Genomic DNA, 15,547 nt, shown 5'->3' with positions numbered 1-15,547 from the left:
GCGGATCAACAGCGATAATAAACATCGGTGCGCCGTGGTGAATGCAGCCATTAAATGCATGCAGCAGCCGAAACACACCGCTGTGTAGAGCAATGAAGACAAAATTCTGCAGGTACACTACAGAAAAAGATTACGCACCATAAATGCTGCGAATTCTACTCCTTGAAGTGAACAGCACAAGTTCCTAAACAGCACTTCTGATACACCAATTCCAGGTGTCACCACTCCCTGGGTGCATCTGCTTACTGAACGATACATACATATTTCTTTTATTTATGGTAGATGCATTTCACAGTTCTAAATTGGACCAAAGCTCCTTTCACTGTGAGCTCCTGCAATTGAATAAGCAAACACACACACACACACATGACAGTGTAAACATCTTTATTTTTTAAATTGATACTGAGACCCTTTCCCTCCAAAATACGAAGACAGGCCGCTATATACAGGCATAAAGGCAGCTGACTACAATATTCACAATACAAAACATACAAATCCCAACATAAAATGCCAGAAAATGTACACATTACAATTGTGTACAGGGCATTCGAGTCCACTTATACAAAGGTCATAGTGCATCAAGCAAATTCATCACTCACTTCCTTCAAAACGTTTTTACGAGAGCACCGGATACAAGTAGGCACTAAATTTTATCAGAAATTTTGAAACTACAAGGAGGGTGGTGTGTGGCCTACATAATAAACACCTGTCTGCTGTACTCTATTTTACAAGAATCTAGCACTGGAGCATAAACTACACCAGACATGAGCCAAAAAAAAAAAAGGGTGTAAACGTGGGAAACCAAGCCTCCCTCCGGGTCAGAGCGTTGTCTGCCGAGTCTTTGGCACAAGGGCAGATGGTGTAGGTTCCACTCTAGTTCAAGATTACCATAAAAAGGAGCATGCAGTGGGAGGAATCTCGACAGAAGCTTGGAACATAAGTACATGACTATCATAGTGAGCTGTACAGGAGTTTACACAACATGAAATAAACATTATGTACACAAAATTCAACCAACATAGGCCAATGAAAGACCTACAAATTGTGCCAATTTGATGAATACTCCTACAACTGAAAAACAACAAAAGTGGCCTACCCTCAAAACAACAGAAAGCTGAGCTAGTTGGTAAGGATTCATTATGCAAAAAAGAGGTGAGGCGTGCAGACAGGACAAAGAGTAGAGAAGTGGACAACACGAATGCCGACTATCAACTGAAGGGAGCACTGAGGTGAAAAAAGAAAGAAGCCACAAAACTCATCTGCGCAAGCTCAGGAATGCCACGTGTCAGTCGCGTGAGCGAGCAAGTTGAGTGAGCAAGTGAGAGATAACTATTAAGGCACTTAATCTCTTTCTTATGTAAAGTAATCGAAGGCTCACTCACGCACGCACTTCCACCATTATAGATATGCCATGCCTCTACCATAAGACACGTATCTTCATTCTTATGCCTGTACCTTATTCTTATGCCTGTGTACAGGCATAAGAATGAAGACATGCATATTGTGGTAGAGGCATGGCATATCTATAATGGTGGAAGTGTGTGCGTGAGTCAGCCTTCGATGACTTTACATAAGGAAGAGATTAAGTGCCTTAACAGTTATCTCTCACGTAGACCGGCACGTGTACCCGACTGACACGTGGCATTCCTGAGCTTGCGCAGATGAGTTTTGTGTCTTCTTTCTTTTTTTGCCTCAGTGCTCCCTTCAGTTGATAGTCGGCGTTCGTGTTGTCCACTTCTCTACTCTTGTGTCCTGTCTGCACGCCTCACCTCTTTTTTGCATAATGGCCTACCCTTTAAAGAAGACAGTTCTTGAGTCACACAAAGCCCACAAGGAATTGCCATTATAGTACATAGAATTCACTCAAGACAAGAAGTGCACCCATTTTACAATTCAAGGCCTGACACAGAATGTCTATTCTACAAAAGCAAGTCAGGATGTGAAGAATGTGAGGCCCATATATGAAGCAAGCGCTGCCACACTGATGACTACTGGTCGCCACTTCCAACAAAGCATGAGCAAGGACACTTGTACCTAGAAGCTCCAATGCCATAACCTCTGCTTAACCTGTCTTGTGAATGAGTCTTACTCATCAAAGTGTTCATTTCGCTGATGTTCACAGCACACACATACTAAGAAATCAAGCGACATGCAGACAGTGAAAGCTACCAATTCGCCCAAATTTCACCACTACCATCACTGTATGTTGCGTCTGTACATTAGGCCATTAGAATCGGCATGTTGTGTGTTAAAATACATCTCTAATTTTATGGCCGACAAGCCCAGGCCTGTCAATCGAAATCTAGTTAAAATAATCCCTCAGCAGAGGACGATAATGAGTGTTCCATCAGTGCACGTGTGTCCTCAGAAAAGTAAACTTCACAAATTTATTAAAAATTATTCCTGGGGTCTGGCAATCAAACTGGGGCCAGTGAACTTACAGAGCTGCCACAATACCATCTGAGCAAACCAGGAGATTGGCCGATGGCAGTGAAAAGCCATATTAATCGAGTACTCGCAGCCACTGCAGACCTGGAAAAATTAACCAAGAAATGCAGCGCAAATCTGAAAGATGGAGCAAGTTTGAAGCTAAGAAAAACTGTAATCTTTCCAACTGTAGTGGGTAATTCGTCCACCATGTGGATTTTCACAGAGCGCATTTGGATATTTAACATCTTTTTTCTTTGCTGATCATGATAAGAGCCGTACATGACAAATGGCTAACATAAGTTTTCGTTGCATTGTTAATGACGAGAGGGCTTATGGAGTGAAACCTGAATGCTAAAACATGCTATTTGATGAGCCTTCAACCAATCAGTTTGTCTGGTGTACCACTGGCATAGTGAACATTCCAACGATGACAACAAAATGCCCTTGTGTTGTTTTGCACAGTTCAATCACTTGGACAAGGGTCTCAGGTATGTGCCATCGGAGTAACAAGCACCAACATGGCCTCAACAACTGCTGCAAACACAACCGACACAACTACAAACAACCACGTGGCCCCTTGAAAACTAGTGCGCTGTATTTGCCAAGGAGCCCCTTCTTTCATTACCAGTGCGATTCAGAAATACTACTTCAAGGTCAACGTCTCAAAGTGCAGTTCTCATACCTTCCTGTAGGGGTGCACACAGAGCGCATCACACAAACTGCAAAGGCAACAGGCAACCGTTTTGGAACACACAGTTGAACTAAAACCAACCTTCCTATTGCGACAAGGAAAGGCTGAACTGAATGTGTGAAGAATGTACTGCAAGCCTTACGTTTCTCTAGTTTGCCAGGTCAAAGAACTGCGGTGTAAACAGCTACAACAAGCAAGTAATAATGGTAGTGAGGTCAAACCAGCTAGTGCACATAACTGCTAGTGCAACCTGTTTACTGCTGTTACACGTTGATTGCATCATCCCTTTCCAACACACCAGGCACACCAACCTTCCACACAAGCACCATGCCAAACTATCACTTGTGCTTCCCCATCAGGTTTGTCACGTTAAGAGTGCAATGAAGTCCAGCCAGGTGCTACAAGACCAGAACATATAAGCTTGGCTAGCAAGCTGAACAGATTGCCCACAGTCAGAAATTGGAAGGCTGCAGAAAGTCACTAGCCAGTCCGTCACTCCTTCATCAGCTGGCTTCGTGTTGCCACTTGCCGACCTGGTGGCTCGTCGGCGTAGCAATGCTTCGCCTTGGGATCACGATACGAGTTCTCATGATGAACACTCTGTCACAAAAGCATAGATATATATATGTATATCATAACAACATCACCACCATCACAAGCTCAATTAGGTATACTGCAGAGGGCAATGGCATTGACCTTTGCTTTTTCAGTAGTGTCCTGCACCAGAACATCCAATACAATGTGTGCCATAACAAATCTGACTCTCTGTGTACCTATGTTTCATTTCTTTACTTATTATTTTTTTTTTACAGGTGATGAGTGGTTAGACTGTGCACCTCTTCAAAATGTGCTATGCATTAAGAACACCATATGCCCTGTATCATCATAAAGTGGTAGAACAAAGACAGAAGCGACAAATTACGCCACCATTGTCTTACTGCATATACAGCACAATATATTGACTAGGGCAATTTTCAATATAATCAAGGTTGTGCTGCATTTCGATCGACATTACTGAAGCCGAGTGGGAGGTCACACAAGCAACAGCATGCTTCAAACATAATGTTGCCTCAGTGATTTTCCAATCACTTATCCACTTGAGCGATCACTTTCCAACTCCTCAACCAATCGCTCAACGGCAACACTCATCCAAGAACAACCTCTAGCTTGTGACAATAAGTGCTAGCTCTCTTGTGCTATTTACGTGGTACCAATAATGAGCTGTGTCCACACCAAGTTGTTCCATCTGCTCTCCTGATCACACATGCCTTTCTATGCAACAACTTGATACGTTAAAAGTCTGCAGCTGAGAAAACATGGCCACTGCTGCACAGTAAGTGAGGTAAATTACTCCAGCCTATGTCAATGGCATGCACGTCTGGACTGACTTCTTAAGCAGGTGCTGCATCTGTTGACAAGTTTCATGCGGCCCAATGTATGCCACAGTCAACCTATTTCCATAACTATAACCAGCTTGAAAATTTTTAAAAACTTCATGACAATGTGGGGCTGCAGGCTACATGCGAACTTGAAAGCAAAATCTGCATATAAGTGTGTTCTGTGTTGATGTGAAGCACCATGGCACTGCAACAGCTAATAGGTGAGGACTGAACAAAGCACAAGAAAATTGGTTCTCTAGCTTCACTATGTGACAGCAATTGTGCAAAACAGAAAAGATATTTCACACAGTGGTCAGCACAAGTTATGCATCCAGTTGTTATTCTTTCCTTTTTAAGGCTTGCAATTGGGGGTGCAGCTTATATATCGGGTGTTTTTTTAGGCACAGAATTCTTATTAATTGCCTTTGGCGGATAGCATAATACTAGTCATTGAGCTGAATTACTAAATGAGGCTGACATTACTTGCACAAATTACCAATTACTCTAATCACCAATTATTCATCAATTATTTAAAAAAATCACCAATTATTTTAATCACCAATTATATTAAAAATCAACTACTTTGACACATATTACAATTTACTAATTATATCCAGTGAGCACGCAAGGTGTACTCACTTGTAACAAATTTTCAGGAAGACACCAGTTTTGAGATATGCATTCCGAAAGTTTGCAATGAAAACATGGACATTCCAGTTACACTAATTTTGTGCTTCAATGCAGAAAATAGTGCTTTGTTAAAAAAAGTAAGTGAAACAACAGTAAGTGAAACAACAGTTCCTGTTTACTGCAAGTTTCACTGCGCATATCACAAAACCCATGAGATCCTTAGAAAATGAGAAGAAAGGGGTTAACCGAGGGCCCCGGTTTTTATTAGTCGACAAGCCAACAAACATTGACACCAAGGACAACATAGGGGAAATTACTTGTGCTTAATAAGTTAAATAAAAAAACGATAAAGTAATGGAAATGAAAGTGGATGAAAAAACAACTTGCTGCAGGTGGGGAACAACCCCACAACCTTCGCACTTCGCGTGCGATGCTCTGCCAATTGAGCTTGGGTATTCATGTTTTCTAGTAGAACCCTGGGAGTGTTAGCCATCGCCACCACCCACAGACCTTGGCGGCAGATGTTGAACATACTTTCTTCTGCAGGAGTCATGAGAACGTGATCTTTTTTGGGTGAAGGCAACCGGTTATATCTTAAAAAAAAAAAGGGGGGGGGGGTGCCGCGGTAGCTCAAATGGTAGAGCATCGCATGCAAAATGCGAAGGTTGTGGGATCGTTCCCCACCTGCGGCAAGTTGTTTTTTCATCCACTTTCATTTCCATTAATTTATTGTTTCTTTATTTCATTTATTAAGCACAAGTAATTTCCCCTATGTTGTCCTTGGTGTCAGTGTTTGTTGGCTTCTTGTAATAAGAGATCCTTAGAGTTAGTTCTACATGGATGTGCCTTGCAAGCACACCGGCTACAATTTGTAGATAGCAAAATGTGCTGTAAAGTACTTTAGCAAGAAGTTAATTAGTGAACTTATGTTAATTTGCTGATTATGCATTCTGATTTCTAGTGTGAGTAGTGCACACTGCTTCGAGTAATCTAGCTCAAGGACTAAAATTACGCTGTCTGTCACAGATGATCTTAAAAGATTCTGTACGGTAAAACACACGCACACACACGCGCACACACACACACACATACACACACACACACTTGTACTAAGGGCAAAAGTTTTATCATCTCTAACATACGGTAATTAAAGATATTTCTTTCATTACACACACATGCACGTAAAAATAAAGGAGAAAGGTATGGCAATTGACATCAGTGTCACGGGAAGTATTTAAGACGAAGTGAACAGGTAGGGCTTTAAACTGTCCACAGCAGCTCAACCCACAGAAAAAGGGAGAGCCATACGTACATCGGATGATGTCCTGCACTTTGTGAGGCAAAGCTCAAAATGGTCGGTGATGGATGCCACCAACATTTTGAAGGTGTCCGATGCCTTCCCTAGGATCTTCTGCAGTATTGTGATCTGCATGCGGTTGCAAAATGAAGCATTCAACCAACAACCACTTTGAGCCAAGAATAAAGAGAGAGAGAAAAAAAGAAAAGGAACCAGCATAACAACACAAAGTAGGGCAACAGACACTATACATGCACTGTCAAACAACTAATGACATAATTTCTATGGGTTACTTCCCAGCACACTGAGAGGGAAAAGAAATTGTGGGAAAACTGCCAGAATTATTTACTGTTTCATTTCTACAAACAAGATACAGTAATTACCATCTGGGCCCTGAGTCATTATGGCTAGACAGAGGCCAAGCATGAATGCCAGGCAAGGCACTGGCATTGGAATTGTGCTTCAGAGTGCAAAGTCGCAGGTCTGAATCCTGGCCGTGGCAGCCACATTCTAACGGGATTGGAATAAGCCAATGCCCTGCACACTTACACTACACAACACCGTGAAAATTAATTTAGAGCCCTCCATATATCATCACTCATACACTCAAGTGTGCAGCAGACAATTGTAGCTCAAGCATGAAAAATTATGACAAGCAGTGCACTGTGTTTATTTTGAGAAGGGATGTAAGCCCTAAACATGGACTGCAATCTGCAGTGGATGCCACCACTGGAGGGCTCTGAAATATTTCAGATTAGAGTGGGCTGCTTATGACGCACAAGAAATGTGGCTGTCAAGGCGAGGGATCGGAACTAACCAGAAATCTTAAATGTGGGGTTCCACTGTGAGCACACTGGAACTGCATGGGGGGCTATGAGGAATGCCGTAGTTGAGGGCTTCAGATTGACGTTGACCACACAATATTCTACGACGTGCAACCAAAGAGCAGTACATAAGCGTTTTTGCATTCTGCCCCAATTGGAGTGAAGCCGCTGCAGCCAGGAATCGAACCTGAGACCTTGTGCTCACCAGCACAGTGCCACAGCCACTGAGCAACTGCAGCAGGTTGATTGAAACTGCATCTTCGCACTCCATGGCACAAGGCCACCATTTCTTAAATGCACTGAAGACAAACATGAAATCAATTTATACTGATAAAGTATTCACGAAAACTCCCTCTTTAGTTAATTTCAGTATAATAGGTTGATTATTAGAAGAGAAAATTAAGGCCAAAGTACCGTCTTCTCTAAATATTTGCACTGAAACCTCAGCGCTGGCATGTCGTGTGAAGTCACTGAATTCAAAGTATGTTTTTTTTTTATTTCCACTGTGTTGACTCGGTAAAAGCTCTCAAAACTTGTCCTCTTCAACTTTTGGCACTTTAGAACACAACGTAGTTCATCTTTGATGATAAACAATGAATGAGGCCCGAGCAGACGCCATCGAAATCCACGACGTCACAGCAAGACGGTGCGGCACCTTCAAGGTTGCATCGCCACCTGTCTTTACTTTTTGTGCCTTTTTTGGCCTAACAGGCCTCTTCTCGTACCAAGAGTGCCGTTTTTTGGTATTGTAGAAGAATGCCCTACTAACACAGGTGAAATCATTTTTCTCTTACGAATTCATTTAAAAGTTCTCAATCCTATTCTTGTCACTGATGGCTCAATTGGAGTCATTTGCACGTTTACGAAGCATCCCGATCACAGAATGTTTAACAAAGACAACCAGTACTTTGAAAAATGGGCTTATATATGGTAGGGAAGCCACAGATCATGTTATCAGACTGCTCCTCCTTGGGCAGTTTCAAATGAACACTGGTTTCACAAGTGTTTAGTGAATAATTATCGTGGGGCATGCAGATCTGACAGATAAGGCTTGAGTGATGTCCATGTCCTTAGCATTCAGTTTATCAGTGCCCACTAAAATGAGCAGGTTAACTGAAATAAATGTTTAAACTCAGTAGGCAGATGAATACATGCCAGCTCAGCACTTGCAATTAGTACTTGCCATGCTGAGTTTCTATTTGCTTCATTCATTCTGAATTATTATAACCCATTGAACTCCAAGTTTGGTGAAAATTGGTCCCTTGACATTAGCCTTTGCGAGCGGATGAAAAGTCCTGCCTGTTGGTCCCTTTAAATGTATTCAGCTGATATACAGAAGTCATGCAACTTTCGTTTCACTAGACCATGCTACAAATAATTTACTACTCATTGTAATACACACACGTGATGAAGCAAAGAAAACCTGTGGATGGTAGTTTTTCTGTTGCTAACCCCATTACCTAAAAAAAAAAAAAAGTGATGTCCGCTGTGGAGAATATCCAGGATTCTTTGTCAATTTTCCGGATTCTCATCAGTACTAGAAGGGCCAATAATGTGCTATTTTTGTTGATTAAGGGCCAGACATGGCCAAAGAGTGGCATGACGTAAAATGAAAAAAAAAAAGAAAGGAAACAGGGTTTTACAGGGTAATATCAGCAATTTCGAAGGTATAATAAAAGCAGTGGAAGAATTCTATACTGACTCGGAGTACTCCATTCGAAACAATAATGAACAGGATACAGAAACTCCTATAACTAGAGATGAGGTCAGAAGGGCCTTGCAAGATATGAAACGAGGAAAAGCGACAGGAGTTGATTTAATCAAAGATGGAGGAGACATAATGCTAAAAAAACTGTTGGCTCTATATACAAAGTGTCTATCAACTGCAAGGGTCCCAGAAAACTCGAAGAATGCAAACATTATACTAACCCACAAAAAGGGAGAAGTTAAAGAACTGAAAAATTATAGGCCCATTAGCTTACTCGCAGTATTATATAAAATATTTACCAAAATAATCTCCAATGAAATAAGGGCAACACTGGACTTAAGTCAACCAAGGGAACAGGCTGGCTTCAGGAAGGGATACTCTACAATGGACCACATCCATGTCATTGATCAGGTTATCGAGAAATCCGCAGAGTACAACAAGCCTCTCTATATGGCTTTCATAGATTACGGAAAAGCATTTGATTTAGTAGAGATACCAGCAGTCACAGAGGCATTGCATAATCAAGGAGTACAGACCGCATACATAAATACCCTGGAAAATATCTAGTTTCCACAGCTACCTTAATTCTACATAAGAAAAGCAGGAAGGTGACTATAAAGAAAGGGGTCAGACCAGGGGACACAATCTCTCCAATGTTATTCACTGTGTGCTTGGAAGAAGTATTCAAGCTATTGAAATAGGAAACTTTAGGAATAAGGATCGACGGCAAATATCTCAGCAACCTTTGGTTTGCCGATGACATTGTTCTATTCAGCAATACTGCAGATGAACTACAACAAATGATTGAGGACCTTAACAGACACAGTGCAAGAGTGGGGTTGAAGATTAATATGCAGAAGACAAAGGTAATGATGAATAGCCAGGCAAGGGAACAAGTATTCAGGATCGCCAGTCAGCCTCTAGAGTCTGTGAAGGATTACGTCTACCTAGGTCAATCACAGGGAACCCTGATCATGAGAAAAAAAATTCATAGAAGAATAAAAATGGGTTGGATCGCATATGGCAGACATTGTCAGCTCTTCACTGAAAGCTTATCGTTATCATTGAAAAGGAAGGTCTACAATCAGTGCATTCTACCTTTGCTGACATATGGGGCAGAGACTTGGAGACTGACAAAGAAGCTTGAGAACAAATTAAGGACCATGCAAAAAGCGATGGAACGAAAAATGCTAAGCATAACTTTACCTGCCGTGGTTGCTCAGTGGCTATGGTGTTGGGCTGCTGAGCACGAGGTCACGGGATCGAATCCCGGCCACGGCGGCCGCATTTCGATGGGGGCGAAATGCGAAAACACCCGTGTACTTAGATTTAGGTGCACGTTAAAGAACCCCAGGTGGTCAAAATTTCCGGAGTCCTCCACTACGGCGTGCCTCATAATCAGAAAGTGGTTTTGGCACGTAAAACCCCAAATATTATTATTAAGCATAACTTTAAGAGACAGAAAGAGAGTGGTTTGGATCAGAGAGCAAACGGGTATAGACGATATTCTGATTGACATTAGGAGAAAGAAATGGTACTGGGCAGGTCATGTAATGTGCAGATTAGATAACAGTTGGACCATTAGGGTGACAGAATGGGTACCAAGAGAAGGGAAGCGCAGTAGAGGACGGCACAAGACTAGGTGGTGCAACGAAATAAAGAAATTCGCAGGTGCTTGTTGGAATCGGTTGACACAGGACAGGGGTAATTGGGGATCGCAGGAAGAGAGAGGCCTTCGTCCTGCAGTGGACATAAAATAGGCTGCTGCTGCTGATGCCAGGGGTTCGATCTAGCTACCTCGTGCTCAGCAGCCCAACACCATAGCCACTGAGCAACCATGGCAAGTACATAATAAAACGTATGCAATAGCACTAGTGCCTCCAAAGGTCCTTGAAGTTAAGGGCTGAGAGGCACGTGCTGTAAAAACATTCTGCACTGCAGCTGCAAGGTCAAAGAAGACTCATGTTGGCTTACAGAGACTTTCCAGGCCTTGTAATGCGGATTTTGTCTTTCTTGGAGCGGTCGCGAGAATCGCACTGCTCCTGACGCACTGGGTGTGCTGGATGGCTTAAAGCTGTGTCCATCGACTCCTGGGAGCTGCTGGACTTCTGCTCACTCGAGCGGAGAAGGCTTAGCCTCGAAAAGCAGAGCCTTAGAGACCACCAACCCAGAGGTTGATGGCCCCTCCTTCAGAGATGGCGAAGCAGCCCTGGCTGCATTCATCAAGGGGGCTGGTAACACGGCCACGCACTGTGTAGCCGATGCCCGAGTCTGCTGCGGCTTTGCGCCCTTACGTGCTGCATCGGCATACCCTTTGGTATGAAGGAATGAAATCCCTTTTCGTGCTTCCTGAAACGAGGTGTTCTCGTTTACCTTCAGTGCAAGGACATCTTTTTCTTTTTGTCACGTGGCACACAAACGAGAGTAGGCTGCATGTCCATCATCGCAGTTCAGACAGTGGAGCATGGCACTACAGATTTGTGGTGTTGTGTTCGTACTCACGATATTTTGCACAGGTCAGTCGGCCTCGGCAGCTTTGTGAGGCATGGCCGAATCTCTGAAACATGAAACATCTACGCGGGCTCAGGATGTAAGCTCAGATCCGTGTCTTTGTGTAGCTTGTTTTGAGGAAATCTGGCAGTGTACTCGATGCAAAGGTCAAAATGAGGTATTTGGTAGGAATTTCTTTGTTCTCATGTTTGACCTTTATTCTTTGAACTTTGATAACGCTCTGGTCCTTTCATCCCTCGAGAAGCTCTTCTTCAGTCAAATTTAGAAGATCATCATCTGATACGACTCCACAGACTGTATTCATGGAGCTGTGTCGAGTCACCGTGATTGGGACATAACCAAATGCCACAAAGCTCGACATTTTCCATGTTGTTGGATGTTGCAGACCTCAAGTAGAAGGTTGCCACTCACCTTCTTAGTAACTTTGTATTCAGGTCCTATTTTATCAGTAAGGCATTTTGCAACAATGAAAGGAGATAGTGTTCTCACGCTCTGCTTCAGGATTCGGACAGTGCACAACATGAAAGAGAGGGAAGGTTCCTTTCTGCTGAACAAAAAGTCTCCAGGTTTCATCGGTGTGCCCTCTTTTAGGACGAGGCAATCAGCAAGTGGGGGGAAACGCATTTTAGCCATAAAAATTTATTTAATTTTGGCAGCTATGCCAGCCAGTCACCATGGAGCCCAACAAGCAGACGCTGCGAGACCCAAAGGAAATGCAGACGTCAGCTGTACATAGCTATGATAACCTAATGCATATGCCCAAGTCTGGATATATTACACATGGTTAACCCTTGCTGTCCGGAAAATTGGATATAGAAGACAGGAAAGATGGAAAAGTGGGAGAGAAAGCAAAAAGATTGAAGAAGGGGATAGGAAAAGGCACCTGCAGATTTTTTCTGGGTGGGTAAGTCCAGAGGTGCCATCTCAGTGAAGCAGAGGCCAAAGAGATGTGTTGCCTCTGCCAGCGGGTCTTATAGGTCCAAGCACCCGTCTTTGGGTAAACCCCCAGGATCCCCTTTTCCCAGGACATGGCTATGCCACGCACGGCTACATGCGGGAGGGCCCAACTCCCATGTGCTCGGGTCTGTGGTGCCACAACACACCAAACGCCTTCTTACGCACATGCCCATGCGGGATTAAGTGGGTCAAAGGAAAGTGGAAGACAACTACTAAGTCAAGCTAAACACATGGATCATTTCATAATATGTCTAATGTGTTACATTTGGAGAATAGAACAGAGCTTTTCATAATTAAGAGAATTACAAATATGGAAGAGGATTGACACTACCACTGCGCAACAATAGAATCGGCTCCTGTGACATCTTACTATGCCCTATTTATAATTAATATTAACAAAGCAAATCAGATCATATTAAAGAATTTAACAGGGTGCCTACGAGATTGGAGCTTTCGAATTTCCTGATTCTTCCAGGTTTTTCCTGACCATATTTATGATGATTCCCCAGCAGTCTGACCCTGAAGGTTCAAGCACAAGTAGTAGTGATTTATAGCTTGCAAAGTTACTATGCCAGCCCATAATTTTCAAAAAAAGAACCACCAGTAAGTTGCAAATAAGGCCGGATATGCACCCTCGGTTTTCTCTTCATCACCTGTATAATGTTTAATGATATTCAAGTTACCTGACCATTATTCGCAGATTGTACCGGTTCATCTGAAAACCTTGCTTCCTTTTGGCATACCACTAGCTCACCATAGCCACTGTACGTACCAATTTTCCCGTTTTAAAGCAGCCACAGTGAAAATTCACAGTTTTTCCCACAAATTTTCCAGAACTGTCAAAATTTGCTGAAAATGCCAAGTTTTTCCTAATGGTAGACACCCTGTTTTACCATCCTAAAGCAACACACGGGCTACTACGGACATGAAAATAGGCTCTGGATACATTTCAACAACCCGAGGTTCTTCAACTTGCACCTAAATAACTTTAAAAAAAAATCATTTTTGCATTCTGATTCTGCCCCTACTGAAATGCAGTCATGAAACAATCTCGCGATGTGTCCTTACACTGAGCACCGACTGAAACCAAGAAAATAATTGTAGTGCACTTGAACATTTGAATGCAGCATGGATAATATATCATTTTTCTAAAGAAGGACTCTGTTAGCGCTATTCGCAAGTGTGTGGCACCCTCTCGTATGTTCTTTTGAATCACTGAAGACAATAGTGGCTGGCACTGTGTGACTTGCAAGATTACTGCTACAGTGCAGGGAATCTGCCCCATGCAAAGGGATGTGCTGCCATGAACACCTGGGGGAGTACTGCTGATTGTATGCAGCTGTACGAGGAGGAGCCGAGCAGCTCCAGCCAATCAGCAGCAGCTGAAATCGACAGCCCACTAGGTGGACTGCTACAGAATACCTCCCCTGCTTTCTCTGTTGCTAAGCCATCTCTTAACGCAGAATGCTTAGAAATTATAGGACCGCACTACATTATATTGGCTATACTTAATATTTCCCTTCAGTGTATCTCTAACAAAACTTTTGAGAGAGACAAGTGACAATCATGACAGAATGGGTACTTGAGGCGTTATCATAAAGAGGTGAATGAGAGCATCACGCACAAACAGCAAACAATGGTTCTTGGCACCTTTTGTGGATGCATGCAGCAAGAGATGCAGTACTCGTAGATGCTGCAGCAACCATTGGATTGGCATGTATCGCAGCAGTAACGTCGTGTGCTGGCAGCTTCAGCAATGCAACAGCCATTTGATGCAACCTCTGACCTTTGGCAGACGTAACCTACAATGTCAACACCATTTTTAAAAAATCAGTATTAATTTTTGGCTAAATGTGTGTAAGGTAGGCCTGTGGCAGACAGGCTCTGCACATTTTTTCTTTAGGTTAAATACCGCATCCAAAATGACCATTCTACAAAAGGCATGCACTAAAATGTGTACAAAGTAAGAGTGCTGAAAAAAAAAGTTAGCTCAACGTGAATTCCAGCATGCTTGAGGCACAAGAAACTATTCAGCGCATTTACGTTCAAGTTGCCACGAGCAATCACAAAAACGGCATACGCCTCGCGTCGCATTGTAACTGAATTAACGCCTATAACACTTTTTTGCCGCACAAGTTACTCGCTCCGGCACCGTGTAAGCAGATTTTGTGTTGTGCTTCTTGCCTTTCGGTAATATGCGATGTGCAAATGACGATAACCGTGCACGCAAGCATGCACTAGAACACACGACGCAGATTCAAGTACAAGCTGCTTGTTTACATTAGTCAATTATCGTTAGGAATCGCCCCTCAGCAGTGAAGGCGTCCATTGCCGCTTGATAAGCAGTTGATTCGTGAGACCATTACGGAAAACTTGGAAAAAATTAACCTTTCGCTCTCCAAAAGCACCGTCCCCAAATCGAATCGTGACCGACGAGCTCCACTTACCTCGGTCATCTGCTACGAGGACTTTTCCTTGTACAGAATTTCTGCAAGTAACGGGGGCACTCGAGTTGCTCTTTTCTTTATCAAGATGCCATTTGAAGGAGCTCGGTGGCAGAGAAATCTTTCCAAGTGTTTCGTTCGTTTCGACACCGAGCGAGTCCTGAAACCAAACACGAGGAAATAAGTGGCACTGGTGTAGGCCTCACAACTGTCTCATACGATCCCTGTGTAAACAAACCGGTAGATATATGTCACGCGCATACTCGCTGTCGGTAAACCTTTTTTCAAAGTTTTCTCCTAGTCAGACGAGTAGCAAGGCGCGGTGTTATGCCAGCGGCCGTAAACACGAGAAGGTAGCAGACCGCGACCCACCTCTGTTAAGAGCGACGATAAGCAATACAGAAGCGACACACAGAAGATGACAGCAAGCACAATCCTCTTCTTCAAGAACCTTACAATGACTTTGGTCACCATTTACGCCTTCGGTGACGTTGGCCACAACATAATTTTTAACGCAGCTGTTCGCTGCCCGCAACGGCCGAACATCGCTATCAGACGGGTAGCGTCCCCATAGATGCGACCGCACGCCTCAACGGCCCTCCGTTGCCTTCGTGTTTAGAAACAGATGGCTGGAGATGGCTTTCATGTATCTTCGACCTGGCTCAAACGTGACGAG

The 15,547-nt window shown here is 43.2% G+C and overlaps 1 protein-coding gene and 1 non-coding gene across 2 annotated transcripts; one reads left to right on the top strand and one right to left on the bottom strand.

Annotated features, from left to right (window-relative positions):
• Positions 1-367: 367 nt before the first annotated feature.
• Positions 368-15,493, bottom strand: LOC135912545 (SREBP regulating gene protein). Its single transcript, XM_065445004.1, has 5 exons — positions 15,244-15,493; positions 14,875-15,031; positions 14,078-14,229; positions 6,443-6,556; positions 368-3,721 (listed from the first exon to the last, which is right to left on the bottom strand). Exons 1-5 carry the CDS (start codon positions 15,343-15,345, stop codon positions 3,614-3,616), a joined length of 633 nt encoding a protein of 210 aa, XP_065301076.1. The 5' UTR covers positions 15,346-15,493; the 3' UTR covers positions 368-3,613.
• Positions 5,750-5,822, top strand: TRNAL-CAA (transfer RNA leucine (anticodon CAA)). The gene has a single exon. It is a non-coding gene; the product is annotated as a tRNA-Leu (tRNA).
• Positions 15,494-15,547: the final 54 nt, after the last annotated feature.

Source organism: Dermacentor albipictus, chromosome 2, assembly GCF_038994185.2.
Source record: "Dermacentor albipictus isolate Rhodes 1998 colony chromosome 2, USDA_Dalb.pri_finalv2, whole genome shotgun sequence".
In the NCBI taxonomy this organism is placed as follows: domain Eukaryota; kingdom Metazoa; phylum Arthropoda; class Arachnida; order Ixodida; family Ixodidae; genus Dermacentor; species Dermacentor albipictus.
Note: the sequence above shows the minus strand (reverse complement) of the source record. Positions and strands in the feature narration are given on the sequence as shown.

Coding starts and splice junctions, on each gene's coding strand:
- LOC135912545 (XM_065445004.1), bottom strand. CDS start 15,345: ATGGTGACCAAAGTCATTGTAAGGTTCTTGAAGAAGAGGATTGTGCTT. Junction 14,230..14,874: donor CCTCGTAGCAGATGACCGAG/GTAAGTGGAGCT, acceptor TTGACATTGTAG/GTTACGTCTGCCAAAGGTCA. Junction 3,722..6,442: donor AGTGCAGGACATCATCCGAT/GTACGTATGGCT, acceptor CTTTTGTGACAG/AGTGTTCATCATGAGAACTC.